The 26,558-nt window shown below is 53.0% G+C and overlaps 1 protein-coding gene across 2 annotated transcripts; it reads right to left on the reverse strand.

Moving 5' to 3' along the window:
• Nucleotides 1-10,967: 10,967 nt before the first annotated feature.
• On the reverse strand, nt 10,968-26,549 carry KCNK17 (potassium two pore domain channel subfamily K member 17). 2 transcript variants are annotated; one of them, XM_030796487.1, is made up of 6 exons: nt 26,086-26,549; nt 22,963-23,077; nt 16,430-16,590; nt 15,894-16,068; nt 12,344-12,494; nt 10,968-11,703 (listed from the first exon to the last, which is right to left on the reverse strand). In XM_030796487.1, exons 1-5 carry the CDS (start codon nt 26,320-26,322, stop codon nt 12,367-12,369), a joined length of 816 nt encoding a protein of 271 aa, XP_030652347.1. In that variant the 5' UTR covers nt 26,323-26,549; the 3' UTR covers nt 10,968-11,703; nt 12,344-12,366. The 2 variants fall into 2 exon arrangements, with proteins under 2 accessions (XP_030652347.1, XP_030652346.1); XM_030796486.1 differs by lacking the exon at nt 12,344-12,494.
• Between the last annotated feature and the right edge of the window lie 9 nt (nt 26,550-26,558).

The raw sequence follows: 26,558 nt of genomic DNA on the forward strand, positions 1-26,558 counted from the left end.
GGATTTTGAGACTGCTAGGTGGACAGAATGTGGCGTAAGCCTAATCTTCCCAGGGTAGGTCATTGCAGCAGTTCAGCTTCTCTCTCTCTTTCTGTCCATACTCACCCTTGAAAACCAGCCACCACGTTATCAGGAAGCCAAGGCCACATGGGGAGGCCACTTGTACATGTGTTAAGTTTTCAGCCAACAGCCAGGCATGTGAGTGAATCTTCAGATGATCTTGCTCCAGCCTTCCAGCGTCCCCAGCTGATGCCCAGCAGAACAGAAGTGTCCCCACTGAGCCCTGCCTGAATTGTGAATTTTTTTGTTACATATCCACAGGAACTGAATCCCACCCTGCTCCCCATCCCTTCCTTGACTTGATAAATACTTTTCCTGGACTAGAAGAAAGGAGGTGATGGAAGAAAAGGAGTTGGCAGCATTGACAACAGATATATTCTCCTTCTACCTCATCTGAGGCAGCACTTGAAATAAAGATGGCATTATTAGAAAATAAAGAACATTATATTATGGCCAGGTGCAGTGGCTCACGCCTGTAATCCCAGCACTTTGGGAGGCCGAAGGGGGCAGATCACCTGAGGACTGGAATTCAAGACCAGCCTGGCCAACATGGCGAAACCCTGTCTGTACTGAAAATACAAAAATTAGCTGGGTGTGGTGGCCAGCACCTGTAATCCCAGCTACTCAGGTGGCTAAGGCAGGAGAATCACTTAAACCCAGGAGGCGGAGGGTGCAGTGAGCAGAGATTGCGCCATTGCCCTCCAGCCTGGGCGACAGAGTGAGACTCTGTCTCAAAAAAAAAAAAAAAAAAAAAAAGAAAGAAAAGAAAACAAGAATAAAGAACATTATATTTCATTATATTTTTCCTTTCACACACAGAACTGGGATTGCCTGTTGATGTGTTTGTGTCCATGGCCCCATGTCTGTATCCTCAATAGGCCTTGCCTATCATTGTCTTGGTCCCTGTGACAACTCAGCTTAGAATAAGGCCTGTTATACAGGAGATGCTCGATAAATATATGGTGATTAATGAATGAATCAATGATCAACGATTGAAGGGTGAATGAGTGAAACCCGAAGCCCTGTCATCATGAACTTTTCATAAAGATCTTGGTCGTTGATTCAAAGAATACTCTCCTAAGTCAGACTGAGAGACTCTTTTTATAAACAAGGACACTGAAGTCCAGGAAGGGCAGGGATTGGCCCAAGGCCTCATGTCCAGCCAGTGGCAGAGCTGATCTAGAACTTGTCCAGGTGCCCAGCTCATGCTCTGCCCATCCACTCCTCACTGGCCCTGACTGCTGGGCCAGTCGGGCCCTGGAAAGGCTGGACTGGGTGGCAGTTGTTATCGCGTCTTTTCGTTGTCATTGTTTTTGTTTTTGTCTTTGAGAGAGTCTTGCTCTGTCGCCCAGGCTGGAGTGCAATGGTGCGATCTCAGCTCACTGCAACCTCCATCTCCCAGGTTCGAGTGATTCTCCTGCCTCAGTCTTCCAAGTAGCTGGGATTACAGGTGCCTGCCACCATGCCTGGCTAAGTTTTGTATTTTTAGAAGAAACGGGGTTTTGCCATACTGGCCAGGTTGGTCTTGAACTCCTGGCCTCAAGTGATCCACCCACCTCGGCCCCCACAAAGTGCTGGGATTACATGTGTGAGCCACTGTGCCCGGCCAGTTGTTGTGTCTTTGCTGTCATTATCTGCCCAGAAGTCTACTGGCTGGGCTGGTCCTGGCCTCTCAGGGGCAAAGGGCAGAGGCAGACAGGGAGCTCTTGTAGGCTGGGGATGGGACCAGGAGGAGGTGCTGTGAAAGAGGACCTGGCATGCAGGTCATCCATAAATATTGGTTGCGTTGAATTGAAATAAACACCCAAATAGATATATAATGACAAGCTTGTATGGTAAGTGCCATGAGATTTCAGGGAGATGTGAGGACCTACGAAGGGGGTTATGGCCTCTTTCTGGGAAGCCCTGTAAGGAGATGGCCTGGAACTGAGCTCTACTGGGGAGGAGAGTGGGTGTGTGGGATGGGGTGAGTGGAAGCTCTGCCCATGTTCTAGGCAGTGTCTGAGGAACCAGGAGAGCTGATACCTACTGCAGAGAGGGGAGAGAAGAGTATGGTGGTGACAGAGAAGCCACGGCAGGCAAGGTGGCCTGGAGGCTGTGTTTGGGGTTTTGCACATTGTCCTGGGAGCAATGGGAAATTAATGAGGCATTTTTGGCGGAGGCAGGACAGATCAGTTCTGTCTTTTTAGAAGGCTTCTGTGACAGCTGCGTGGAGAATGGATGGGAGGTGGCTGTCGTGAGATGGAGAAAATGGTAGTGTGAAACTGCGTGGTGGCAGCGAAGCTGGGGAGAAGTGGCCAGAACTTAGAGGTCAAACAATAGGATTTTGCACTGAATTGGTTGTGAGGGGTTGGGAGCAAGAGGTCAAGCATTCGTTCATTTACCAGTCATAAAGCAGCTCCTGGGTGCCCACCACACGCCAGAGACGGTCAGGAGCCAGCAAAGTCCCATCCTCCTGAAGTTTATCTTCTAGTGGGTTTTGTTTTTTTAAAAATGGGTTTATTGAGATATAATAGACATACCACACAGTTTACCCGTTTAAAGTGTACAAGTCAATGGTTTTTAGTATAATTCATAGATATTCGCCAACTTCAACACAGTATATTTTAGAACACTTTCTTTTATCTTGAGACAGCGTCTCCCTCTGTTTCCCAGGCTGGAGTGTAGTGGTATGATCACAGCTCACTAGAGATCCTCCTGCCTTAGCCTTCTGAGTAGCTAGAAACGCAGGTGTGTGCCACCATGCTCCATTAATATTTTTCTATTTTTGTAGAGATGGGGCCTCAACATGTTGCCCATGCTGGTCTTGAACTCCTGGACTCAAGCCCTCCTCCCACATCAGCCTCCCAAAGTGCTGGGATTATAGGCATGAGCAACTACTCCTGGCCACTTTTTTACCTCAAGAAGAAACCCTGGACCGGGTGTGGTGGCTCATGCCTGTAATCCCAGCACTTTGGGAGGCTGAGGCGGGCAGATCACCTGAGGTCAGGAGTTTGAGACCAGGCTGACCAACATAGAGAAACCCCGTCTCTACTAAAAATACAAAAATACCAGGTGTGGTGGTGCATGCCTGTAATCCCAGCTACTCGGGAGGCTGAGGCAGGAGAATCGCTTGAACCCGGAAGGTGGAGGTTGCAGTGAGTTGAGATCACGCCATTGCACTCCAGCCTGGGCTCAAAACTCCATCTCAAAAAAAAAAAAAAAGAAACCCTGTATCCTTTAGTTATCACTTCCTTTTTTTTTTTTTTTTTTTTTTTTTTGACAGGGTCTCACTCTGTCACCCAGGCTGGAGTGCAATGGTGTGATCTCAGCTCACTGCAACCTCTGCCTCCAGGATTCAAGGGTTCAAGCGATTCTCGTGCCTCAGCCTCCCTAGTAGTTGGGATTATAGGCAGGTGCCCACCACTACACCCGGCTAATTTTTGTAGTTTTAGTAGAAACGGGATTTCACCATGTTGGCCAGGCTGGTCTTGAACTCCTGACCTCAGGTGATCCACCCACCTTGGCCTCCCAAAGTGCTGGGATTATAGGTGTGAGCCACCATGTCCGGCCTGGTTATCACTTCCTATTCCACCCCTCTTCCTCCACTGCTAGCCCTAAGCAACCACTAATCTACTTTCACCCTCTATAGATTTCCCTGTCCGGGCCTGTTTTGGAGGTGAGATCATGTTTATGATTTGGGGCATTGTGGTAGAAACTCCTGATTTCCTCCCACTATTCAATCTCTTACCTTTTCATAACATAATCTCACTATTTAGCTGGACACTTTGTCACCTGCTAAGAGACTACATTTCCCAGTTTCCATTGAAGAGAGATGTGACCATGCTACCAAGTTCTGGCCAATGAAATGTAAGAAACTGTTCCACTGGCTCTCTAATAAAGACATCTCCTTAATAGGGTGTGGAGTGTGGCGTGTGTTCTTCTCCCCTTCTTCCTTCTTCCTTTCTGACTGAATGCAGACCAAATGGCTGGAGCTCAAGCAGCCATCCTGAACCACGAGATGATGCAGAAGGGGATGATGCTGACTGCTTAGCTCTAGGAGCTCAAAGGAGAAATCTGATTCAGAGATAACAATTTGAGAGATACCGAGCTGTAGTTGGTTGTTGAGATCTTGGCAGGGTACTTCATGACTTAGGGAGCAAACAGAGAATGAGAAAAGAAGATGGCCTAAGGCTGAGCCTTGAGGAAAATCAAGGTTTACGGAAGATGAGCTGGCAATGGAAATTCCAGTTAAGGGCTCCAGCCTCCACTGGCCATATTATAAGGTCTCTAATGTCTCCCTCTGCAAGTCCCTTATCTGTAGCTATCAAGATTCTTAGAGATTTACTCAGTCCTGAAGGGCTAAGTCCTGAGTTTCAGCACCAAGGAGAACTGGAGCTACATAGCCCAAAGATGTCCACAAATCTCATGGCCACAGGTCACTATTATAAATTGTTACAGCACGTTCCTCTCCCTGAATATCTCAAAGGATTTATGCAAATTGATCCGCCTCTTCCCCTAAGCTCAGAACAACGGCTGCTTCGTTGCCCAACATTTGAGTAACTAAATGCTCTCCAGAAGTGACTCTTTGCCAGACAAAGAGGGACAGTTGTCCTCCATTTCAGGAAGGAAGGAAAAAAGCAAGAAGAGAAAGAAGGAGAGAGAAAGGAAGACAGGAAAGAAAGAGGGAAAGAAGGAAACGGAAAAATTACAGACCGATTATCATGCTACACCTGAAAAGGTGTGGCCAGGTAGGCAGGAGGAAACCCAGGAGACCCGCAGCCACACAGATGCCAAGCTGCTGAGAGGGGCCAGTAAGGTGAGGTTGGAAAGCGTCTCCTGGACTTTGTAACATGGAGGTCTGTCCTCGCAGAGATGTTTTGGGGTCAGACTTGGTACTGGAGTGGGCGAGGAGTGTGGCCAGGTGAGGAAGCAGGGTCAGAGGCTGTCTTTGGAGGCACTGTTGGGTGGTGTGAACACCCAGGGCTTCCAAGTCAGGCTGGAGGCTGGCTTGAATGCTGGCCCTAGCATCACCATCTCACTGAAATGAGTTAACATTTCCGGGCACACGGTAGGTGTTGAGAAAGCAGTAGTTTCATTTTTATCCCCGTTTCCCACTAAGGGTACCCATGGACAGTTCCATTCTGTGGGCGTTGGTTACTGTGGGCCAAAATGAAATGTCCAGTGGCACCAAGTCTTTCTCTCTTCCTCTAGCAGGTCAGTCCAGAAATGTCCTTGTGGCTATGGGAGAGAGGGAAAAAGAGAGAGAGAGATTGAGAATAAACAAGTAAATTTCACAAATACTTTCAAGCCCCATTGGCTAAAGCATCCCATGGCCAAGCCCATACAATCTGAGTGAGAAGTCACATGACAAAGGGCAGGGATCCTGGGAGGGATGAAGAACTGGGGCTTTCTTTAGTCTACCATGGGAAACTACTGTAGGGGCTAAGGGAAAGTTCCCCTTGGCCCGCTGAAAGTTCGCTGAAAAATCAACTCATAAAACGTGTATTAATTGGAGAAAAGGCATACAAATTTACTTACCATATATACCCAGGAGCCTTCAGAATGAAGACCCAGTCTCCCAATGGGGTACAGAAGCTTGTGTACCATCTTGAGTTTACAGAGAGAATGGAGGCTTGGATCCTGGCAAAACATGTTTATGGTAGAGGGGAGAAGAGGAATTCTGGTTAAGGGGGAATAAATAATTGCTAGGGAGAGTTCAATGGTCTTGAAGAACATACAAGCGTCTAGGACAAAGTCCACTGGGCCCGAAGAGCAGACAAGGGCTTCTGACAAACGCCTATCCAGATTTGTTGACAGACTTTGGTCTTCCTTCTTGCGAAATGGGTTCAGTTAATGAAAACTCAGGAAGGGACTGGAGGTAATTGTTTTCTTCTTTGGGAGGTCCAGACTTTAGGCAGACAAAGAACTTCAGAGAATCACATTTACATTCCAACAACAGGAAGAAAGAAGGGCTGAAAGGGTATGGATGCCCCTCCCTTTAAGGACAATCCCCAGTGGTTGTACACACGACTGCTGACTACATCCTGTTGTAAATGCTGTACCCATTCTCCCTTCTTTACGTAGTCATAGCATTTAATAATAGCATTAACTGGTCATAGAGCGGCTCAACTGATGACTGCATTTTACAGCCTCCTGTACAGCTAGATGTGGTCATGTGACTAAGTTCTAGCCGGTAGAATGTGAATAGATATGATATTTACAGCTACTAGTTGTGACCTCACAGGGAAGAAGTATGATCTTCCTTTCCCCTTCCCCCTGTCTGGGATGTGGGTGATGCTATTACTTCACCCAGCTGATGCCACGACCCTGGGAGTGCAGCCACTCCCAAAGCCAGGGCCTGCAGAGAGAGGGCTGACACAACCCTAACTTCTCTCTCCTCCTACCTTCCATTATGGCCCCTCTCAGGCCTGATCAAACTGGAAGTCAAAGACAGAAGGAGCCTGGTGACACAGCGCATGGAGTTCAGAGGTTCAGAGAAAGTCAGAGACTGAATGGAGAGAGGGAGCCAAGACGGAGTAACAACTAGAGAGTGGTGCTGGGACTCACACCCACCCCTCTGCTCTGGCCCCAAGCCCCCAGGCCAAAAGCCCGACCCTTAGAGGCCTCAGCCAGTGGGCTGGTTGGGAGCTGCCCCCTCCAAAACAGAGCTTTGAAAAATATATTCCTTCCATCCCCACATCATTTCCTGCCCTCCCAAGCCCATTGGAGGCTAAAAGGCAGGCAGGTCCAGGGGGACTTCTTGGAGGAAAAGGTACAGTTGGGCTTCATGAGCTTCCTGATGCAAGACGGCGGAGGAGAAGGTTGAGACCAGGAGGAAGAAAAAAAGGAGGGGCACAAATATTTTTGAGCCCTATTAAGTTTAAGGTAGGACATGGATGCTTTCTCATCTGCCACCAACTCCCCGACCTCCCTTCCTCCACACTTATCAAAACAATCCTGAGGTTGTTTTCAGGATTTTCATTTTGTGGATGGGGAGACTGAGGCTCAGAGAGGTTATGTGACTTCTCAGATGTCACACAGCAAGGGATAGAGTCAGAATATAGACATACATCTGCCTGAGTCCAGGAAATAATACATGAGGGTCTATAAAGATATGGAAAGGTTGGAGTGTGGGCAAAAGCTGAACAGGGTCCCAAACCCATGGGGAAGCAGGGGGCGGAGGGCTCTGTCTGTGGCTCTTGGGAGGGGTCTGGAAGGTTTTGCATTCACACTTCTGGACGATGTGCTGGTGGGGTGTGGGGAGCAGGTCACAGGGTGGGAGGTACCCAGCTCTGGTTGCTTTTCCTGCTGCCAGGCTGTGAGCTGATACGGGGTCCCAGACAGGTTGAGAGAGGTTTTGTGATTGGAGTGGGGCAGGGACTGAAAATCTTGGGGAAAGTCCCTAGGGATGGGATGAGAAGGCCTTGGGGGAAGGGTGGGGCTGTCTCCTTGGCCCCAAGGGATGATTTTAGCTGGGGATGAGTTTTGGCTGGCAAGGGGCAAAGGAGGGTTGGGAGATGCGGGATCCAGCCCTGTCTCCTGAGGAGTGGGAGAGAGCATCAGTGAGGCTGGAGGCTGGGACCAGCACTGTGTGTGGGTGGCTGGGGTACAGACAGTGGAATGGGAGGCCTGGGGATGGCAGTGTGGGTGGAGACCAGCACTGTGTGTGGTTTAGGGAGGTTGGAGGAAGGGGGTTCAGTGGGGCCTACTTCAGGGCAGCACACTCCAGGCCTGGAGCCCGGGGGCGTGGCCGGGTGAGGTAAGGGCCGAGAGAACTGGAGATGGGAGTCTCAGCATAGCTGTTGTCCCTGACGTGAAGGTTCTCTGGCTTCCAAGGAGTCAAGTCCTTCTTTGTCTGGTCTGGCTCCTCAAGTGAATGGATACCCTTCCCCCAGCCAGGCCTTCAGCGCTGGTGAGGCCATGAGGGAGGGGCTCAGGGCCTGGGGAATTTTGTGCAGATTTTCTCTCCTCTGCCTCCAGATCCTGTGAGTGTGTGTGTATGTATCTGACAGAGAGAGACAGATACAGAGACAAGAGAAAGAGAGAATTCTTTCCTTGGATCCAAATGCTTAACATGGACCCAGGAGGACTGAGACGGGTGGGGTTGGAAACTGCCCTTCTGAAACATGCTTATTAGAACAATCCAGTCCAAGGCTGAGGGAGTAGGAGTAGTAAGATACAGACTCCCTGATGCCAGCCCCCTTTTACAGGTGAGGAAACTGAGGCACAGAAAGGGGAGTGGCTGGTCGAGATCACACAGGGCTTAAAGGAAGAGTGTCCCTGCCTCTCAGGCCAGGGGAATTTATCCCTTGCAGAAGGCCAGCGGCAACTCCTGTGACGACCCACAGGGACGGGTGGCTACCTTTGGCCTTAACATCCACTGAGGACCTCGTTTCCCCGTGATAAAACAGCATTACAAATAATAGTTCTTTTCTGATGGAGTCGACGGGAGGAGTAAATGACTTACTACAAGTAAAGAGCTTAGAACAGTGCCCAGCACATGATAAGCATTTAATAAATGCTAACAATAAATAATAATAGCAATAATAAATAATGATGATAAGGATAAAAGATGCTGCTGGTTTAAAGGGGACAACCCAGTGGTGTTGAGTCTGATCTTGCCTCACCGGTCAGAGAGGGCCGGGAGAGGTGGCCCCCGGGGCCAGAGGTCTGCCTGCTTCGGGCATGGTGGGACCCGCGGTGGGCAGTCCCTGGGCCCTACATTTGCACACTGGGCACTCACTTCCCAGTCTCTGCCTCGAGGCTCCCTGTGAGTCATGCATGTCCACTTGCCTTATCCCGGCCGGCAGAGCAATAGTATCAGCCTGGGAGCCCCCCAAGGGCAGGGCCCCATCCTGCGTCACCGCTTGCTCAGCCCTTCTGCCTGGCCAGCCCTGAGAGGGGGTTAGCCAAGGCGCTGTCTGCCTCATAGCCGCCGGCCCCCAGAGCATCTGCTTTCCTCCTGTTCTTGTCCACTCAGCCTGGTTGGGAACGATGATGACAGCTGACACGCACGTGGCACCTCCTCAAGGCTGACATAGACACTTCTCAGTCCTTTGCGTGCACAGTCACTCATTTAGTCCCTGCAGATCGAAGCTGCTCTTATCTCCATTTTGCAGAGGAAATAAATTGCAGATGCAAGATTTGCCCAGGGTCACAGAGCTGGCAAGCTGTGGAACCTGGATTTCAACACAGGCAGGCTGGCTCCAAACTCAGCACCCTTAAGGGTCACGCTCTGAGGGCACCCCTTTCTCTCCTCCTCCAGGCTTTGGGTGGCCTGGCTGAGGTGGAAAATAGCAATGAGTTCCCTACTGCAGACAGTGCACCAGCTTTCTTGGGCTGTCTCCATCGTGTTGTCATCACTCCTACCTTCCCTCCCTCGTGCTTGTGGCCTCACTGTCTGTTCTGTTCTGTGGCCTCACTGTCCATTCTGTTCTGTGGTTTCTGAACTGAGGTCTAGTACTCTGTTTTTGTATTTCCCACATCCAGACCTCTCCAGGTGGCTCCCGACATGGCTTCTTAACACCCCTGTCCCTGCCCTATTCTCTTTTGTCCCCTCCCCACTCCCCCTCCCACCTCCTGGGTGTAGACTTCAGAGGTTCAGCTCTTTTCATTGGTTGAGAAGCAGACAAAGAACTGGCCAAGATGAACCTTGCTCTGGGCACTCCAGCAGGCCAGGTTGGTTCCTTCTGGGGCAAGCATTTCTGAGCATGAGGGGTGTGGGCATGGCAGTGAAGGCTTCGTGGGAGAGTCCAGTGGGGCCAGGCATGAGGACAGAGAGGTCCGAGGTGAGATCGAGTTGGGACCACAGTGCCTAACCCAACACACTGGCCTGCCCCTTCCTCCCAGGAGGAAGTTTTGAATGCTAGGTCCTCTTTCTGGAGTGTGTAAAGTACAAAGCATGCCACTTCCACACTTCAGCAGTCTCTTCCTCCCCTCCATTTTCCTCTGTCCGGCCCCCTACACCTTCAGAGAGCCACCAGGTAAACTCTGGAAAGATTTGCTGATGACTCTCAGGGCTGATACAGCCAGCAGGTGGCTGGTCTCAGTCCAGCGGCTGAATCCTTACTCTATGGCTCATTCGCACCGCAGAAAAGCCAGGGGCAAGCCAATGGGGGCCTCGGGAAGCGGGCGTGGGCCCTGTTGTTTACTCTCTGATGCTGCTCCTGGGTCTGGCCTTGGTCCACGCAGGGCCAGGATGGATGGCACAAGTGAGATGGTGTAACAGCCTTTACCCCTTCCTTGGCCAAAGGGCTGACCCTGACCCAGTTCCAAGATGGTCACAGGGAGAGGCCACATGGAACTCCCTGGGTCCTTGGGATACCACCTGCAAGATGGGTGGAGGGAATGGAATCACAGGTGCCCACGGAGGCCAAGAGCCCAGCTGCCCCAGGTGACCCTGGGTGTTAGCTGGTACCGCCAGGAGCTCTGGCTGGGCTTATATGTACGTATGGTGGGAAGCACTGTGTTATGTGCTATCTTAGTAGCGACCTTCATTAACACTCTGCAAACAGAAATAACCTTTGCAAACTCTACCTGGCTTTGCAAACCGTTGTTGGGTCCTTCAAACGCAGTGGGGCAGGGCGAGGCAGGGGGAGCCCGTTGGCTTTTGCCCCTGGCTTTTCTGCGGTGTGAATGAGCCATAGAGTAAGGATTCAGCCGCTGGACTGAGACCAGCCGCCTGCTGGCTGTATCAGCCCTGAGAGTCATCAGCAAATCTTTCCAGAGTTTACCTGGTGGCTTTCTGAAGGTGTACGGGGCTGGCAGTCCAGCCTTCAATCCATTCTTGCCACCAGCCCTGGACAAACGCACACGGGGAGAGGGTAGTTTCTCTCTGTGTAGGTTCCAGTCTCAGATGCTGCCTTTGTCTCTGGGCATACTCAGAATTAGGTTTGGTTATGAATGACAGAAAAACCCAAATAATAGTGTTTTACAGAAGACGTTTATTTCTCTCTCACATAAAGGAGGTCGGGTGATATTCCGCTTGTCAGGATGGGCTCTGTGATCATCAGAGATCCACACTCTTCCTACCTTACTGTGCCACTCAAACAATGCCGCTACTTCATGGTGCCGTATGGCTGCCAGAACTCCAGCCACCATATCGGCATTGCAGCCAGCTAAAGGAAGGAAGTGGGGAAGAAGGGCATGCCGCCCCCCACCCCAAAGTCACATCCCATGTCACCCAGGACATGTCTCTGTATATCCTATTGGGCAGAATTAATCATATAGCTGCACCTAGCCTCAAGGGTGGATGGAAAATGTAGTCTTTAGTTTGGGTGGACATGTGCCAAGCTTAAAATCAGGGGTCTTGCTACTGAGGAGGACAACCAAAACAAAGAATGGAGTATAACTAGCTGTCCTTGCCACAGCCTGCAGCGTAAGCAGAAGGTTCCAGATGCTGTATGATTCCCATAGGTCCCTCTGGATAGCATCCTTGCTGTGGGGAGTGGGACTCTCGCTCCCGGTCGGGTCCCTGTCTCCAGCTTTGGGACTTGAAGTCTTCCTTGGAGCTGTGGTGGCAGCAGGAACATACCCTCCCTGGCGTCTCCAGCTGGGAGAGGATGAGTTTGATGATCAAGGCCAGCCATGCCATCCCAAAGAGGATCCACAGGGACACCATGTTCTTGTACCACAGTGGGTACCTCTGGGAGGGGTTCATTCCTGGGGAAGAGGCAAGGTCAGAGGATGGAGGCCTGGGAAAGTCAGGACCACATTCCCCAAACACAAACAGAGATACATGGTTTGATTCATATAAGCAAGTTGAGGGGACAATGGGACAGAACATGGAGACTCCTAGCCTCATGGTCACCTCTGAAGGATTCCAGAGAGCCTCCCTGGATTGGCACTTGGGTTTAGGAGCTACACTTCCTCTTTGTCTTTCTGAGGGAATCTGTTTATGCTCCATCCCAGCAGTTCTCAAAGTGTGGTCCCTGGGGCCGGCAACATCAGCATCCCTGAGAGCTTGTTGGAAATGCAAATGATGGGGCCCCTACCCCAGACCTACTGGATCAGAAACTCTGGGCATAGGCCCAGCAATCTGTATTTTTTGTTTTGTTTTGTTTTGTTTTGGAGACAGAGTCTCACTCTGTTGCCCAGGCTGGAGTGCAGTGGCGTGATCTTGGCTCACTGCAACCTCCGCCTCCTGGGTTCAAGCAATTCTCCTGCCTCAGCCTCCCAAGTAGCTGGGACTACAGGCACATGCTGCCACGCCCAGCTAATTTTTTGTATTTTAGTAGAGACAGGGTTTCACCATTGTTGCCCAGGCTGGTCTTGAACTCCTGAGCTCAGGCAATCCACCCACCTCGGCCTCCCAAAGTGCTAGGATTACAGGCGTGAGCCACTGTGCCCAGCCAGAAATCTGCGTTTTAACAAGCCTCCAGAGGATTTCGATGTCCGCTCTAGTGTTGGCCAGTCTCTGTTTGGTTTTCTTCTATCTGAAAGGAGGCAGCTTGCTGGAGCCAGGGGATTTGGGATGAACGATGGAACCATCAGAATATGTATCCTGACTCGGTTCTTCAGCCACCTGTCTGAACCTCCTTCACCTGTGAGATGGGGAATATGACTGCGCCCCCTTGGCTTTTAGGATGAAGTCCAAATCCTCAAGGCCCTCTGCCTGCTTCTGCAGCACACCTCTCCACTCTGACTGCCTGGCCATTCTGGTCTTTTTCCCGTTTCCCCATCCATCATTTTTCCTGCCTGTGGGCCTTTGTACTTATGACCTCGCAGATCCAAATGCTCTTCATTTTCCATTTTGCTTGGCCTGGTTACCTTCCCTCATCCTGCAGACCTCAGTTCAGACATCGCTCCCTACAGACCACGTTGGGTTCCTCTGTTACACGTGCTGCTTTCATGGCCTATGTGTGTCTGCTGGGAAAGTTACTTCCTCATCTGTAAAATGGAGACAGTAAGAGTCCTCCTCCTATGACTGTTGGGAGGATCACATGGGCTGATGCAGCTCAAGTGCTCAGAACGGTGCCTGGTACATAACAGGTGCCCAAGATCTATAGGTGGTTGCTTGTTTCACTCACCACCAGACACCCCCAACGAAGTCGGTGTTGGGTAAGTATGGCCGAGGGAGGGGACTGATGGGAGCTGCTGTGAGTCTTAGATAAATCTTGCCAAGGATTTGCCCTATCATTTAGTACCCTCCCTGGAGGTCTGTGCTGCCTCCCTCATCAGATTGGAATCATTCAAAGGGTAGAGCTCTCCCCTCCTATTCCTTCGTCATCCTTTTCTGTCTTTACTCCCTGTACCATGCCTCTGTCTACTCCTTATCCTGTTCTGCTGGCCCCAAGACAGCCTTTCTCTCCAGGTCCCCCAAGGCTGGGCCCCTCTCTAGGACCCCCACATGGGGATGAGGCTGCCACCTGGGAGCTGACCTGTGCGGCCTGGCAGGAGCTGGGATTGGATTAGGCTGATTGGGTTATGGGGCTCTGATTCCGCTGATGGTCCTAAATGAGATCAGGCGCTGAGCCGGCTCTCTGGCCCTGCCATCCGCCAGCTTGGCTTGCTCCTGGCGACAGAGGGGAGGAGGCGCTCTTCTCCCTTTTTATTTCATTTTTTTTTTAAGCTGAAATCATAAGTGGCAGGAGACCTGGCAGCTGGCAAGGCGCTCAACTGAGCTGCAAATGCAATTGGGAGGCGCGAGGGCTATGGGGCTGGGGAGGAGCAGCCGGCTGGGACCTGGGGGTGGCTCTGGCCACAGCCTTCAGGCAGAGGAGTGGCTGTGAAGACAGTGCCTCTTGTGGCTGGTGATGCAGGGACGTGAACACCCAGTAGCCAAGTGGTGGACCTCAGTATCCCCATCCAAGAAAGGCTGTCCCTATTACTGGAGGACAAGGAGAGCTGGGAGGTTTGAGGAATAGGCATGGGAGACTCAGACATGGGTGGTGTGAAGAGCCCAGGCTTGGGAGTTTATCTTAGACTTGCCCTGACTCACTTGCTCTATAACCTTATGCAACTCCCTTCCCTCCTCCAGGCCTCAGTGTCTCCATTTGTATAAGGAAGATCCCTTGCAGGTGAAGCAGTTGGGGCTCTCATTGTGGTGACCTGCTGCAAGGCACTGCCATGACTGCAGAGGGGCCCAGGAGGTAGCAAGTCCCCAGAGATGTGGTGAAGGGGGCAGCTCTGCCAATTGCAGTGGCTGCTGGGCAGGAGTGTTCTTGCCCATCCTTGCCCCAGGCCTGGGCAGTCCCTCTGGGCTTAAAGTTTGGACTGGATCTCCTCAGTCAGATTGTATTGGTAGAAGGGGAGGTTACAGATTTTGGACTTTATCCTAAAACTATGAGAAAACAATGAAGTTCTTCAGAGGAGTTGGGCAGGTGACATCATAGCCTTTGTAATTTTTAAAGGTCATAAGAGCCAACAGGGGACAAGGAGAGAGGCTGCACAAGCCCATGCATGCCATCCTTATTATGCTCTGTCTAAGTAGCAAAACTATAGGATGGTGCAGTGCCCAACCTGTGCAGCCATATGCAACAACCCTGCCTGGACTAGGGAAATGGCAGTGGAAATAGAGAAGAAATGACAGATCTAAGAATCATACTCTGAGCTGTGAGGGCGCAGGGATGGCCCTTTGAGCTACTGGGCTCAGCTGTCCTGAGACAGAGAGATATGTCCTGAGACATATCTCTCTACTCTGAGGGTAAAGGTGGGAACATGACCCAGTTGGAAGAAATCTTCCCAAGAATTTCCTTCCAGAGCAACAGACCTCCCAGGATGAGGGAGATCAAGAGGGGCAGTGTGAGATCCCAACACCTGACCCCTCTTCCTGGGGACCTTGCAAACAGAGGCTAGAAGGCACTGAGGGGCTCTAGGGACTACCTCATTTTATAGGCAGGAACACTGAGGCCCAGAGAGGAGACATTTTAGGTGGTCTGGAAAGAGTATGAATTTTGGAGTCAAATAGATCAGGATTCACATCGTACTAGCTGTGCAATCTCAGGCAGATGGCTCAGCCTCTCTGAGCTTCAGCTTCCTCCTCGGTAAAATGGGGGTGACAATTGTTGCTGTAGGATGCCTGAGGAGTTAGCTGAAACTAACTTCATTCTTCCAAGCTGGGTTCTGTCGCTGAAGAAGTGAAGAAGGGCAAGGCCTCCTCCCCGCGTTAGGGTCTGGGATCAGAGGGAGTGCACGAAGCCCCTCAAGGCTGGCGCGGTGGTGGTGCCAGCGGCACCTTCAAGGACAGCAAGGGGCGGTGATGAGGCTGAGCTGGGGCGCAGCCACTCCGCCACGGCACAGAATGTCCCTCCACTGCCACCTGCTGGGCATCGGCCTCAGCCTGATTATGCAAGGCTGGTGGCTTCTGGGGGCCCGTGTCTGGCCTAGGTTGGGTAGTGCCACTGATTAAACCCACCCTGGGTCCACTGACCATGAGGCCCTTTCTTGCTGGCACTCAGAATCTGCCTGCCAACTGTTTTCCCACAGGGCTCTGGAGAGGCTGGGGTTCCAAGAGTCTCCCGGACCCTACTGCCTGATCCCCGGGTACTGTGTGATCTCCAGACCCGGAGCAGTGGTACGGATTAGCGTTCCATGGGGAGAGAGTGAAGTGGGGAAGGGAGACCCTGGGGCAAGCATGGACCCAGGAGGGAGGCGGGGACTCCCGTCATGTGGAGAGCTCTAGGCATAATAGGTGGGCCCGCGGACGTGTCGGACCTCTCTGCGTTGGTCAAGAAGGGCCGGAGTGACTTCAGACCCGTCACACAACAAAAGCGGGTACAGTGTCTCCGGATTTGGGGCCCCAAAGCCCCCACATGGCGTGCACACAGCAGGTGCGCCAGCTGCGGGAGCAGATGGGTGAGAGGTGTAGGTAGCCGAATGTCCCCGCCAGCCCGACCGTCAGGAACTCTCACCGATCACGTAGTCGCCGAAGCCCACGGTGCTGAGGGTGATGAAGGCGAAGTAGAAGCCCTCCGTGTAGCTCCAGCCCTCCATGTGGGAGAAGAGCAGCGGCGGCAGCAGCAGGAAGAGCAGGAGGCCCGAGAGGAGGGCGCCAGAGCCCGCCAGCCACCGAGCCTTGTCCGGGTCCTGTGGGTGCAACAGTGTCCCCAGGCCTCCTGAGGCCTTCACCCCATGCGTGGGAGCCGAGGGAGCTGGAGGCAGGCCAGAGCTCTCCCCAGTAGGAAGGGTACTCTTCACCTGGTCTGTGTTCTCCAGGTTCCCTGCCTGGAGCCTGTGCCTCATGTCCTTCCCGTCTGCCCCGTCCCACCCCGTCTCCATCATTAATGCCCTTTTTCACTAAGGACCCTATTCTGAGTAGTGACCCCCAATCCCAACACAACCCCACCAGTCACCGCTGCTCCCACCTCGTCATTAGTAACCCCAATTCCCACCACAGCCCCTCCTTCTAGAAGTGACCCATCTCCACCCCGTCCAGCAGCCCCCTCACCTGCCAGGTGCCCCCCAGCCTGCTGGCGCAGTGGTTTACTCCCTGCTGCATGAGGTACCCCAGTCGGTTGAGCACCACGAGGTTGAGTGGGATCCCCACAAGGGCAAAGAAGATGCAGAAGAGGCGGGCAGCCATCGTGTTGGGGCTCAGGTTGCCATAGCCTGAGGTGAGAGGGGGCACTCAGGGGACCTTTCCAGCCCAGCCCTGTCCACTCGCCACCACAGCCCCACTCCTGGGCCCAACCGCCAGGGCCCTCATTCTAACCCACTGTAGATATGGGCAGCTGATACTTACCAAGGCCCTCCTTTTCTGTGCAGGGCACCCTGTACATTCATTCTCTCAGTTCACCCTCGAAACCACCCTTCCAAATCAGAATTATGTGCCATATTTTACAGGCTGGAGAAGCTCTAGGAGGCTAAGCTGCATGCATGAGCTCAAACCCACCAAATGTGAGTCTCCTCTTCCTCTCTTCATGTCCTCCCTCTCTGGATGGGCAGAGGGATGCTGGAGGGGGCAGAGCCTCCAGCTGTTGCACTCTTAGGATCTACTGCACCATTCAGGCTGAGGCCATGCTGTCTCCACACTGCTCCCAGCCATGCCTGGGCACAGTGGGGCATTGAAGCTGGCCATCCCTGCCCAGCACGGCACTCCTCTTGCAACCTTTGCTCTGGGATCCCCATGGCCTGGCCCAGACTTTCTCACAGCTGCACTGCAGAGAGCAGCTCTTCCCACACCAGTCTCCTTCCTTCCCTCTCTCCTTTCACAGGTATCAGACCTGCTTGCAGTCTGAGGCTTTTGCCATTAATTCCTGGTCCTTCTCTTTTATCCTTCAAAGTCTCCCCTCAATATATCTCTTGTGCATCTAATTCTGTCTTGATATCTGATTCCTGGAGGACCCAAACTAGCACAACGGGGCTCCCTCATAAACCTCAGTGGGAGGGAGGGACAGACAGTAAGTCATCAGCTGCCTAGGGGAGGAGGTAGAAGTTGGGGGGGGTCTCTGATCATCAAGATAGGGAGAGGGGAAGCTAGGGGAGGAAAAAATGTTCACAAAAGATTCTATCCATCTGGACATTCTTTTCTCCTCCAGCTCTGCCTCCACCCTTCTTGATCACCACCACTGTCTTGTCTTACTAAAGTGCAAACCTGATTAGATCATCATTGAGGTTATAACCCTTCCTCAGTCTCCTGTCTGCTGGAGAAAGTCCAAGCTCTGGCCCAGCCTTTTTCTGAGACTCGTCTGGTGCCCCCGCTTCCCTAGCTCCAGCCACATTGCTGGCCTGCAGAACTCTCCAGGTCCACTCGTGCCTCTGCACCTTTGACCACAATGCTTCCTCTATGAAGAGTGTCTCTCCTCTTTACCCACATAAATATAAATGACCCTTCCAGCCCTCGACTCTCCAGTGCAGCCACTCCTCATCCAGGGCCCCCTCCAGCACTCTCCCTTGCACTGTGTGAGAAAGATTTGTTTCTATGTTTGCCTCTTCCACGTATATCAAGTATATGCTCTAAGCCCCTCAAGAACAGGGTCTTTTTTTTTTTTTTTTTTTTTGGAGATGTAGTTTTGCTCTGTTGCCCAGGCTGGAGTGCACTGGCACACTCTTGGCTCACTGCAACCTCCACCTCCTGGGTTCAAGCTATTCTCCTGCCTCAGCCTCCCGAGTAGCTGGGATTACAGGCATTTGCCACCACGCCCAGCTAATTTTTGTATTTTTAGTAGAGACGGGGTTTTGCCATGTTGGCCAGGCTGGTCTCGAGCTCCTGACCTCAGGCAATCTGCCCGCCTTGGCCTACCAAAGTGCTGGGATTACAGGCGTGAGCCACCACACCTGGCCTGGGACTGGTTCTTAATCATCATATTCTCAGCAGCTGGCAAAGGATCTGACCCTTAATAGGTGCTCTTCACTATATGTGTGTTGAATGCATAAAGAATGAGTGAGTGAATGAATGAGGAAATACAAAAGTGAATGTGTAAGTAAATGAACAAATGCCTCTCATTCTGCCTCCTATCACTGCCTAACATTCTTGCTTGCCCAGATGGGGTCACTGTGCCCCCACACCCTACACTCGTCTGTACTATATTGAAACCAGTGTTTACATCCACCCCCACCTTACTGAGGGGTCCCAAGAGAGGTCAAACTATGTACAAGTCCAGAGCATGTGCTCCTAGGTTTGGATCCCAGCTCAGCTCCTTGCTGGCTGTGGGACCTTGGGCAAGTGGCTCGATCTTTCTTTCTTTCTTTCTTTCTTTCTTTCTTTCTTTCTTTCTTTCTTTCTTTCTTTCTTTCTTTTTCTTTTTTTGTGACGGAGTCTTGCTCTGTGGCCAGGCTGGAGTGCAGTGGTGCGATCTTGGCTCATTGCAACCTCTGACTCCCTGGTTCCAGCGATTCTCCTGCCTCAGCCTCCTGAGTAGCTGGGATTACAGACACGTGCCACCACACCCAGCTAATTTTGCATTTTTAGTAAAGTTGGGGTTTCACCATGTTGGCCAGGATGGTCTCAATCTCCTGACCTTGTGATCTGCCCGCCTTGGCCTCCCAAAGTGCTGGGATTACTGGTGTGAGCCACTGCGCCCAGCTTTTCTTTCTTTTTCTTTCTTTCTTTCTTCTTTCTTTCTTTCTTTCTTTCTTTCTTTCTTCCTTCTTCCTTCTTCCTTCCTTCCTTCCTTCCTTCCTTCCTTCCTTCCTTCCTTTCTTTTCCTTCCTTCCTTTCTTTTCCTTCCTTCCTTCCTTCCTTCCTCTCTCCTTTCTTTTGGCTTGACCTTTATGAATCTGCTTCCTCCTGTAAAATGGGGATGCTGACATCCACCTACAGTGGGGGGCAATGATGAAATGAGGAATGGAGGTACACTGTAGAAGGGAATGTGAGCCTGCAAGCATCTGGTATATACAAAGTGCTAAATGTTTGTTGAATAAATGAATGATGGAACTCCAGTGAACTGGCTTCTGGTCTGAGGACTTCAGAAGCCTCTTGAGTCCCCATCTACCTCCCCCTCTGGCCTTTATGGGGTTCCTCTTCCAAAGGAGAGAGTTCTCCTTTCTGTAGGCTTCTAGGGTGAGGTAAACCTCTTACTTTCCACCCACCTCTCTGCCTGCCTCCTCACCAACCCCTCCTTCTCCAGCTGTAGGTCCTGCCAAGTTCCATCCTCTGTTCCTGGTTTTTCTTCAGTTTTCACCAGTGGGATGGGGACACTAAGATTTCAGCTCTGAGAAGAGCCCCATGGAGGCCTGCAGCATTCTCAGGCTGACGTTAAATGGGTTTTTTTTCCTTCCCACTATTCTCAGCCATCCCTCAGGTCAGCAAAATCAGCGGATGTCAATAGTCCTACCTGTCGAACACTGGGTAGCCACAGCCCCACCCAAGCCACCTCTCACTTCAGCATGTCTCCTCACTGTCACCTTGTATCTTGTTGGGATCTCTGGGCATCCTGCAAGGACCCCACAAGTCTATCTATGATTGGTCTCCTCTGTACTCTCTCTGAATGCAGCTCCTGTTTCCAACCCTCTCCACCTACATGGACCTCCTTACTGCTCCCCAAACACACAAGTCACACTCCCATCTCAGGGCCTTTGCACTTGCTGGCAGAGGATTCTCTCCTCAGATATCATCAGTTTGCTCCATTATTTTACTCACGTCTCTGCTTCAGTGTTACTGTATCAGCGAGTCCTGGAATGAATACCCCACCTACAATAGGCGCCCCCATCACTATGAGACCCCTTTAACTAGCTTTACTTTTCTCTATGCACACCCCACATGGATTATTGTCCATGTATCTGTTTAGTGTGTGTCCCCTCACACTGGAATGTCAGCTCCCCAAGGGCCGGGACTTGCTAATTTTGGTTACCATTGTATCCTCAGCACCAGTGTCTGGCCCCCACTAGGTACATACATACGTACATACATACACACCAATGTATGTATGTACGTATGTATGTATGTATTTATCTTTTGAGGCAGAGTCTTGCTCTGTTGCACAGGCTGAAGTCCAGTGGCACAATCTCGGCTCACTGCAACCTCCGCCTCCCAGGCTCAAGCAATTCTCGTGCTTCAGCCTCCCAAATAGCTGGGATTACAGGCACCCACCACCACTTCCGGCTAATTTTCATATTTTTAGAAGAGATGGGGTTTCACCATGTTGGCCCGGCTGGTCTCTAACTCCTGGCCTCATGTGATCTATCTGCCTCGACTTCCCAAAATGCTGGGATTATAGGCAAGAGCCACCGTGCCCAGCCTTCAATTTATTTGTTGAACAAATGGATGGATGAATGAAGGAACCAGTGAGCAGGCCAGGAATGGAGTTCACAGATGAGTGATTTCTGGGCTCAGGCCTGTCCTACTGGCCCAGAGGTATTTGCGTTAGGGCTTGGAAAGTACTGCCCTTACAGGGTGCTGGTCCCAGGGTAATGGGTTTGCCGAGGAGGCTGCCCTCTGCTGAGCCTCTCCGAATATCCCTTCTTCCCTTGTGGCATTCCAGATGTACCTCATCTCCCATCTCCCTCTCCTTCTCTCTCCAAATTCCTCCCATGTGTAAGTGCATACAAGTATGGTCAGTGTCACAGAACCCTCACTCCCCTCCTGTTCACTCCACAATGGCTAGTCAACTTTGCTGCTCACTAGCCGTATGACCTGGGGTAGATGGTGCAACATCTCTGTGCCACCGTGTCCCCATCTGTGACATGAAAATAGGCTGGACACAGTGGCTCACACCTGTAATCCCAGCACTTTGGGAGGCCGAGGCGGGTGGATCACTTGAGGTCAGGAGTCTGAGGCCGGCCTGGCCAACGTGGTAAAACCTGTCTCTACTAAAATACAAAAATTAGCCAGGTATGTTGGCAGGCGCCTGTAGTCCCAGCTACTCGGGAAGCTGAGGCAGGAGAATTGCTTGAACCTGGGAGGCGGAGGTTTCAGTGAGCCGAGATCATGCCACTGCACTCCAGCCTGGGCGACACAGCGAGACTCCATCTCAAAAAAGAAAGAAAGAAAATAATAAGACCTATCCTTGGAGGTTGCCATATGGACAAATTGAAATCTTAAATGTCAAAGTGCCCAGCACAGTGCCTAGTACAAGAAGACCTCGGGTGTTTCCTCAGGTGTGCTGCGCGTGGGGGGTGGGGCAGGGCCCTCCTCTCTCTGTCCTCCTCACCCTCAAGCTGGTTGAAACTGAGTGGAGAGGAAAGGACAGAGGCATAATCCAGGCTAGGGGTGGTAGAGCTGGGAAGAGAGGTAGCAAAACTCTGAATTTGGTGGGCCAAAGTCACAGGCCTGGAGAACAGTGTGGGAGGTGTGGGGTTTGCAGACTAAAGGACCCCCAAATCTGGGAGGTCTGGCCTATAGTGACTGTGTTTTAAAATCTCCTGCTACCCTGGAACTCAATACATGCCTGGTGAAGGCATATTTAATGGAATTCCTTAACGTGGAAGTATTTACTGAGTGGCTGCTCTATGCTGGGCCTTGTAATAGACCCTTGGGGATGTAAAGATGAATCGGCCCATCCTGCCAGTCCCTCAGGGGCTCAGGGCCCCTGGAGTCTGAGATGCCTCCCAAGCATGCTTGTCTCAAGGATTGCCCAAGCTCCCATGTAGCTCTGAGGTCTGCTTTCAAGAAGTTCTGGCCAATTTAAAACTAGATGGAGAATCCTCTGGGTGCTCTTGCCTTACCCAGCCCTGTGGGGAGGCTGGGATACTGGTGTCCTGGAGAGGATCCTGGCTGGCCAGGAACTGGGAGGCGGTAGCCCAAGTCACCAGTGATATCAGCCTGCCACCTGGTGGCAAGTCCTGTGTCATGCAGGGGTTGGGGCAGAAGGATCTGGGTGGCTCTCGACTTGCATGATTTCCTGGGTTTCAGAACTGCAGGGATCTCCTGCTCTTCTTCTCTGCACAGCAGCCCCTCAGCACCCTCCTGAGACAAGCTCTACCTCAGCTCTTCCGCAGGGGAGGGTCAGTCCAGGTGTCCCTGTGTGTGGGGAGGATGGCGATGAGGAGTGGAGGGGGCTGTCTGCAAGCTGCAGAGAGGCTGTGGGAATGGGGTCTGGAGACAAGGACATGGGAGGAATGGCCACCTCCCCCAGGGCTGAGAAGCAGGGGGGTCTAAAACTCTTTCTTTGGATTTCTACTCCTTCTTCCTTCCTAACTTTCCCTCCACTCCTCCCGACCACCACCCCCGGGGCTCAGTGTTGGGTGGGCTCAGCTGAGGAGACTGGCACCCTTGTAGTGCCCAGAGACGTGTTTCTTGCTGTACTGGGAGACCTCTGCTTCCTGAAAGGCCGTGTGGGGCAGAAGTCCCCTACAGCAGTGCTTGTCACACTCGGACAGTGCACAGGAATCCCCTGGGGACCTGGGTGAGCCGCAGAGGCTGAGTCAGCAGGTCTGTAGTGAGGCCGGAGACCGCTCCCGGGTGGTGGTGACGCTGCAGAGCCGAACTGCGCTTGGAGTCAGGAGACTCCAGGTAACGCCGCCAAAAGGCAACCAGCCTGTTGCCTCTCAGGGAGCTGCCTCCTTCCCCACCCCCATCCCCCGGGCCCATCTGGCCCTTACCAATGGTGGTGATGGTGGACACGGAAAAGAAGAAGGAGCCCACGAGCTCCCAGCGCCCCATGCTGGTGGTGTTGCTGAGAAGGCTGGCCCCGTGTTCGTACGCTTGGACGACGTCCTGGGGAAGAGGCTGCAATGACCACCAGGCTCTGTGGGGTGACGGATTTCCTGTACCCCAAAACACGCACAGACACACACACACACACACACACAAACCTACACACACAGCCCTCATAATTACTCTTCGATCCCAGCCCACCAGGGCAAGGAGCCTCTACCCCTCTCACCAAGGGCTCACCAGGTACAGCCACCAACAGCTACCATGGGGACAGCTCCTTCCCCACCCTTTACCCAGGGCCTAGGTCAGGTTGGAGTCCTAGTAAACCAGCCACTCATTTTCTCCCCTGCTCACTCCCATTCCTGCAACAAACACTAGGCCAGGCATGATGTGTGGTGCTTTTAGGGGACGTGACCACGAGAGACATGACCCAGCCCTCAGTGGTACATAGATAAACCTAATTAACTCTAATATGATGCAGTCAATGTCACTTTGGGCATTAAGGAGGAAGTGCAGCTACACAATCCTGGGCGAGTTGCTCAACTTCTCTCTGTGCCTCAGTTTCCTTACCTGTATAACGGTAACACAAATAGTACCTACTTCATAGAGTTGCTGTGAGTGCTAAATAAGGTATTATGTGTAGACTTAGTACCTGGCACATGGTGTTAGCAGTTGCTATATTGCCTATCTGCATCATATAGGCATGTAATGTTGTAGGACTCTGGGGAAGAAGGATGTTCATTCTCACTTGGGTAGGAGCAGAGGCCTCACGGAGAATGGGATGTTTTAGCTGGGCCATCCTTGAGGGTCACGTAGGATTGCTTCTGGTGGAAGGACGTTTAGGTAGATGGGACAGCAGTGTAGAAGGTGGGAGGTGAGACTGCCTGAGGCCTAGATTAGGGAGACTGGTAAGAAGTGATTGAGGCCAAGCTGTGCTTGGCTTTGCCATGCCAGGGACGAAGTGGCAGGTATCATCCAAGGTCACTGAGCAAAGGGGAAGTAGGATCAGGTTTGTGTGCTCTGTGGCAGCTGGCAGTATAGAAGGGGTTGACCAGAGGAGACAGACTCCTGCAGAGGTGAGTGATAGATGGGCCCTGGCCTGTCTCCTGGCACAGAGTGGTCCAGGAGGAACAGAGACGAGATATTCAGAAGCCCAGGCATCTGGCCCTATTTCGTATGGGCAGTAAAGGAGATGTTGCAGAGGATGGTGAGGGTGTGTGGACATGGGGCGGACAATCGAGATTTAGGACAGGTGGAGGAGCAGGGCTGGGAGGAGGGGGACCGCTTGCTCTTGGCCTTGAGGAATTTCAGAAGTTGCATGTCCACATCTGGTGCTTAGAAAGAAGATCTGGGCTGGATGCCACATCCTTATTCCTGGAGATGGCTGAAGCCACAGGAGGGCTGAGGAAAGGGGCGAGGTGGGGGTGGAGGGAGCTTAAGGGAAAGCTCAAAGAGATGACAGCCTGGCTGGGAATCTTGGGAAGCACCCACATCCACAGGTCCACGCTGAAGCAGTACTCATGCTGGTTAATAGCTCCAGCTCCTGGTTATGTAGCCATGCATTCGTATGTAACCTCTCTGAGCCTGTTTCTTCACCTCTGAAACAGGATGACAAAAACAGTACCCACCTGTGAGGGAGGTGAGACAAGTGAATATGGGTAAAGCACTAGGAACAGTGCTTGGCACACGGTAAGCGCTGCACAGAGGCATTTACTGTTATTATAATCACCATCATAGCCATCTCCCCTGGCCCAGGCTGCTTGTAGTCGAAGTTCGCCACCTTTGCAAGGGTAATGGCAGGCAGCCTCAGCACCAGGACCCAGCAGTCGGGCTGTATTTGCAGAAGTCCGCAGGTGGGGAGCTGGAGGAATCACTTTAGGTCCTTAGTAGAGATAGGCCTGGCCCTGGCTAGCTCCTGACCTCACCGAATCGGCCTAGTCCGAGGGTTCAGAACACCACTTCCGCTCCGTGCTGGGTCCCTTCCCACCCTGGCACGGTTCCGTGCCACCCTCCGGGGAATTGGCATTGGACTGGAGACTCTGGACGGATGAGCCACCAGGACTGCAAGACGGGGATTCTGGGCTGGCGCGCAGCTGTCTGGACTCTGGGCTCTTGGACGAAGGGGTGGGGAACCAAGCCAGGACCCAGGACATCAATGCCTCCGCCAAATCGAGCAGCTGCCAGTCTGGCGTCGCTTCAGTCCTAAGATGCGCCACCCCTAGAACCCTCCCCGGGCTCCTCCGCCCTGCTAGGCCCCACCCTTGAGGAGCCTCTGCTCAGATTTACCTCTGAGCCCTCCCCTGAACCCCGCCTTCGGCCCTTGAAGGCAGCCGCGCAGCGGCGGCGCGCCCAGTCCTTGTGTCCGAAGACTCGGAGTAAAGCGGGTTCAGCCAGAAAGCGGCCCTGCGTCCGCCCTCCTCTCGAACCCAGGTCTGCGCACGTCGAGCCCCCCTCTCTGCGTTGAGGGTGGCCCCGGCCAGCACGCCTCGGGCCCATTCCACCCACGTCCGTGACAAGCGCGCCTTCCCCCAGGCTCCTACGGCCGCGCCCGCGCCCCTGCCGTCCCAGCTCCCAGTTAGCAAACGTGCGCCCGGGTTCCCCCTCTGGAAGCAGCCAGGTGTTTAGCGTTTAGCCCTTCGCCACGGGTCCAGGTGCTACCGATCCCCAATCAGGCTCAAACGCGCCCTTTCCCGGGTCAGGCCGGGAGGGGCCGGTTACGCGCGCGCCCCCCGCCGCCGCCGTCGTCCTCGCCCCCGCATTTGGATGTGTCTCCAGGCACCTGCCTCCTCACCGGGCCGGCATGCCCTCTCGCCCCCCAAGTAGGACTCAGCCTGGCTTCTCGCAGTCCTCTCGCTAGAGCGAGGGTCTTTTCCTTCGAGGTCCCCCGACCCCCTGGTCCCCACGCAGGAACGCCCTCCCCCGTTGTGCCCGCGTCCACGTTCCTGACGTTTCCCTGAGCAGGAAACGCCTGACCAGGGCCAGAGTAGGCCCTCGCGCCCTCGGCCTGTGCACCCCGCGGCCCCCTACCCCCTCCCGCCGCGCCCAGGCCGGCGCTGCTCGCCCCTGACCCGGATCAGCGAGTCCAGCGCCGGGCGGTCCAGACAAGTGAAGTTCTGCAACAGCTCCCACTTGTCGCGCTGGAAGCTGCGGCTGGAATCCTGCGCCGCGCGGCCCTCCAGCGTCCAGAACACGCCGGTGCCCAGCGCCAGGTAAGCTAGGTAGGCGAGCAGCAGGAGCACGGTGCTGGGCACCGGGCAGCCCCGGACCCTGCCCTCGGGAGCCGCCCGGGCTCGCGGTCGGTACATGGCGGGAGAGGCGGGGAGCCGGCGCCGGGAGCGGTGGACTAGGACCCGGTGGAAGGGAAGGGCCAGGCGTCCAGCTCGTATCTCCTCTCGCAAACGCCTGCTGGTGCCTGGTTTCGCCGGGGAGGAGGAGTGCTGGGGAATGGGACAGCCTGGCCCCACCCAGCCCTGGGATCCAATCCCAGGGACAAAAAGAGGCTCTGAACTGTGGGCATCTGGCCCCACCTTAAATGTGTGCG

This window comes from Nomascus leucogenys, chromosome 17, assembly GCF_006542625.1.
Source record: "Nomascus leucogenys isolate Asia chromosome 17, Asia_NLE_v1, whole genome shotgun sequence".
NCBI classification, from domain to species: Eukaryota; Metazoa; Chordata; class Mammalia; order Primates; family Hylobatidae; genus Nomascus; species Nomascus leucogenys.

Coding starts and splice junctions, on each gene's coding strand:
- KCNK17 (XM_030796486.1), bottom strand. CDS start 26,322: ATGTACCGACCGCGAGCCCGGGCGGCTCCCGAGGGCAGGGTCCGGGGC. Junction 16,069..16,429: donor GGCTGGGGGGCACCTGGCAG/GTGAGGGGGCTG, acceptor TTGCACCCACAG/GACCCGGACAAGGCTCGGTG. Junction 11,704..15,893: donor CTTCGGCGACTACGTGATCG/GTGAGAGTTCCT, acceptor CCTCTTCCCCAG/GAATGAACCCCTCCCAGAGG.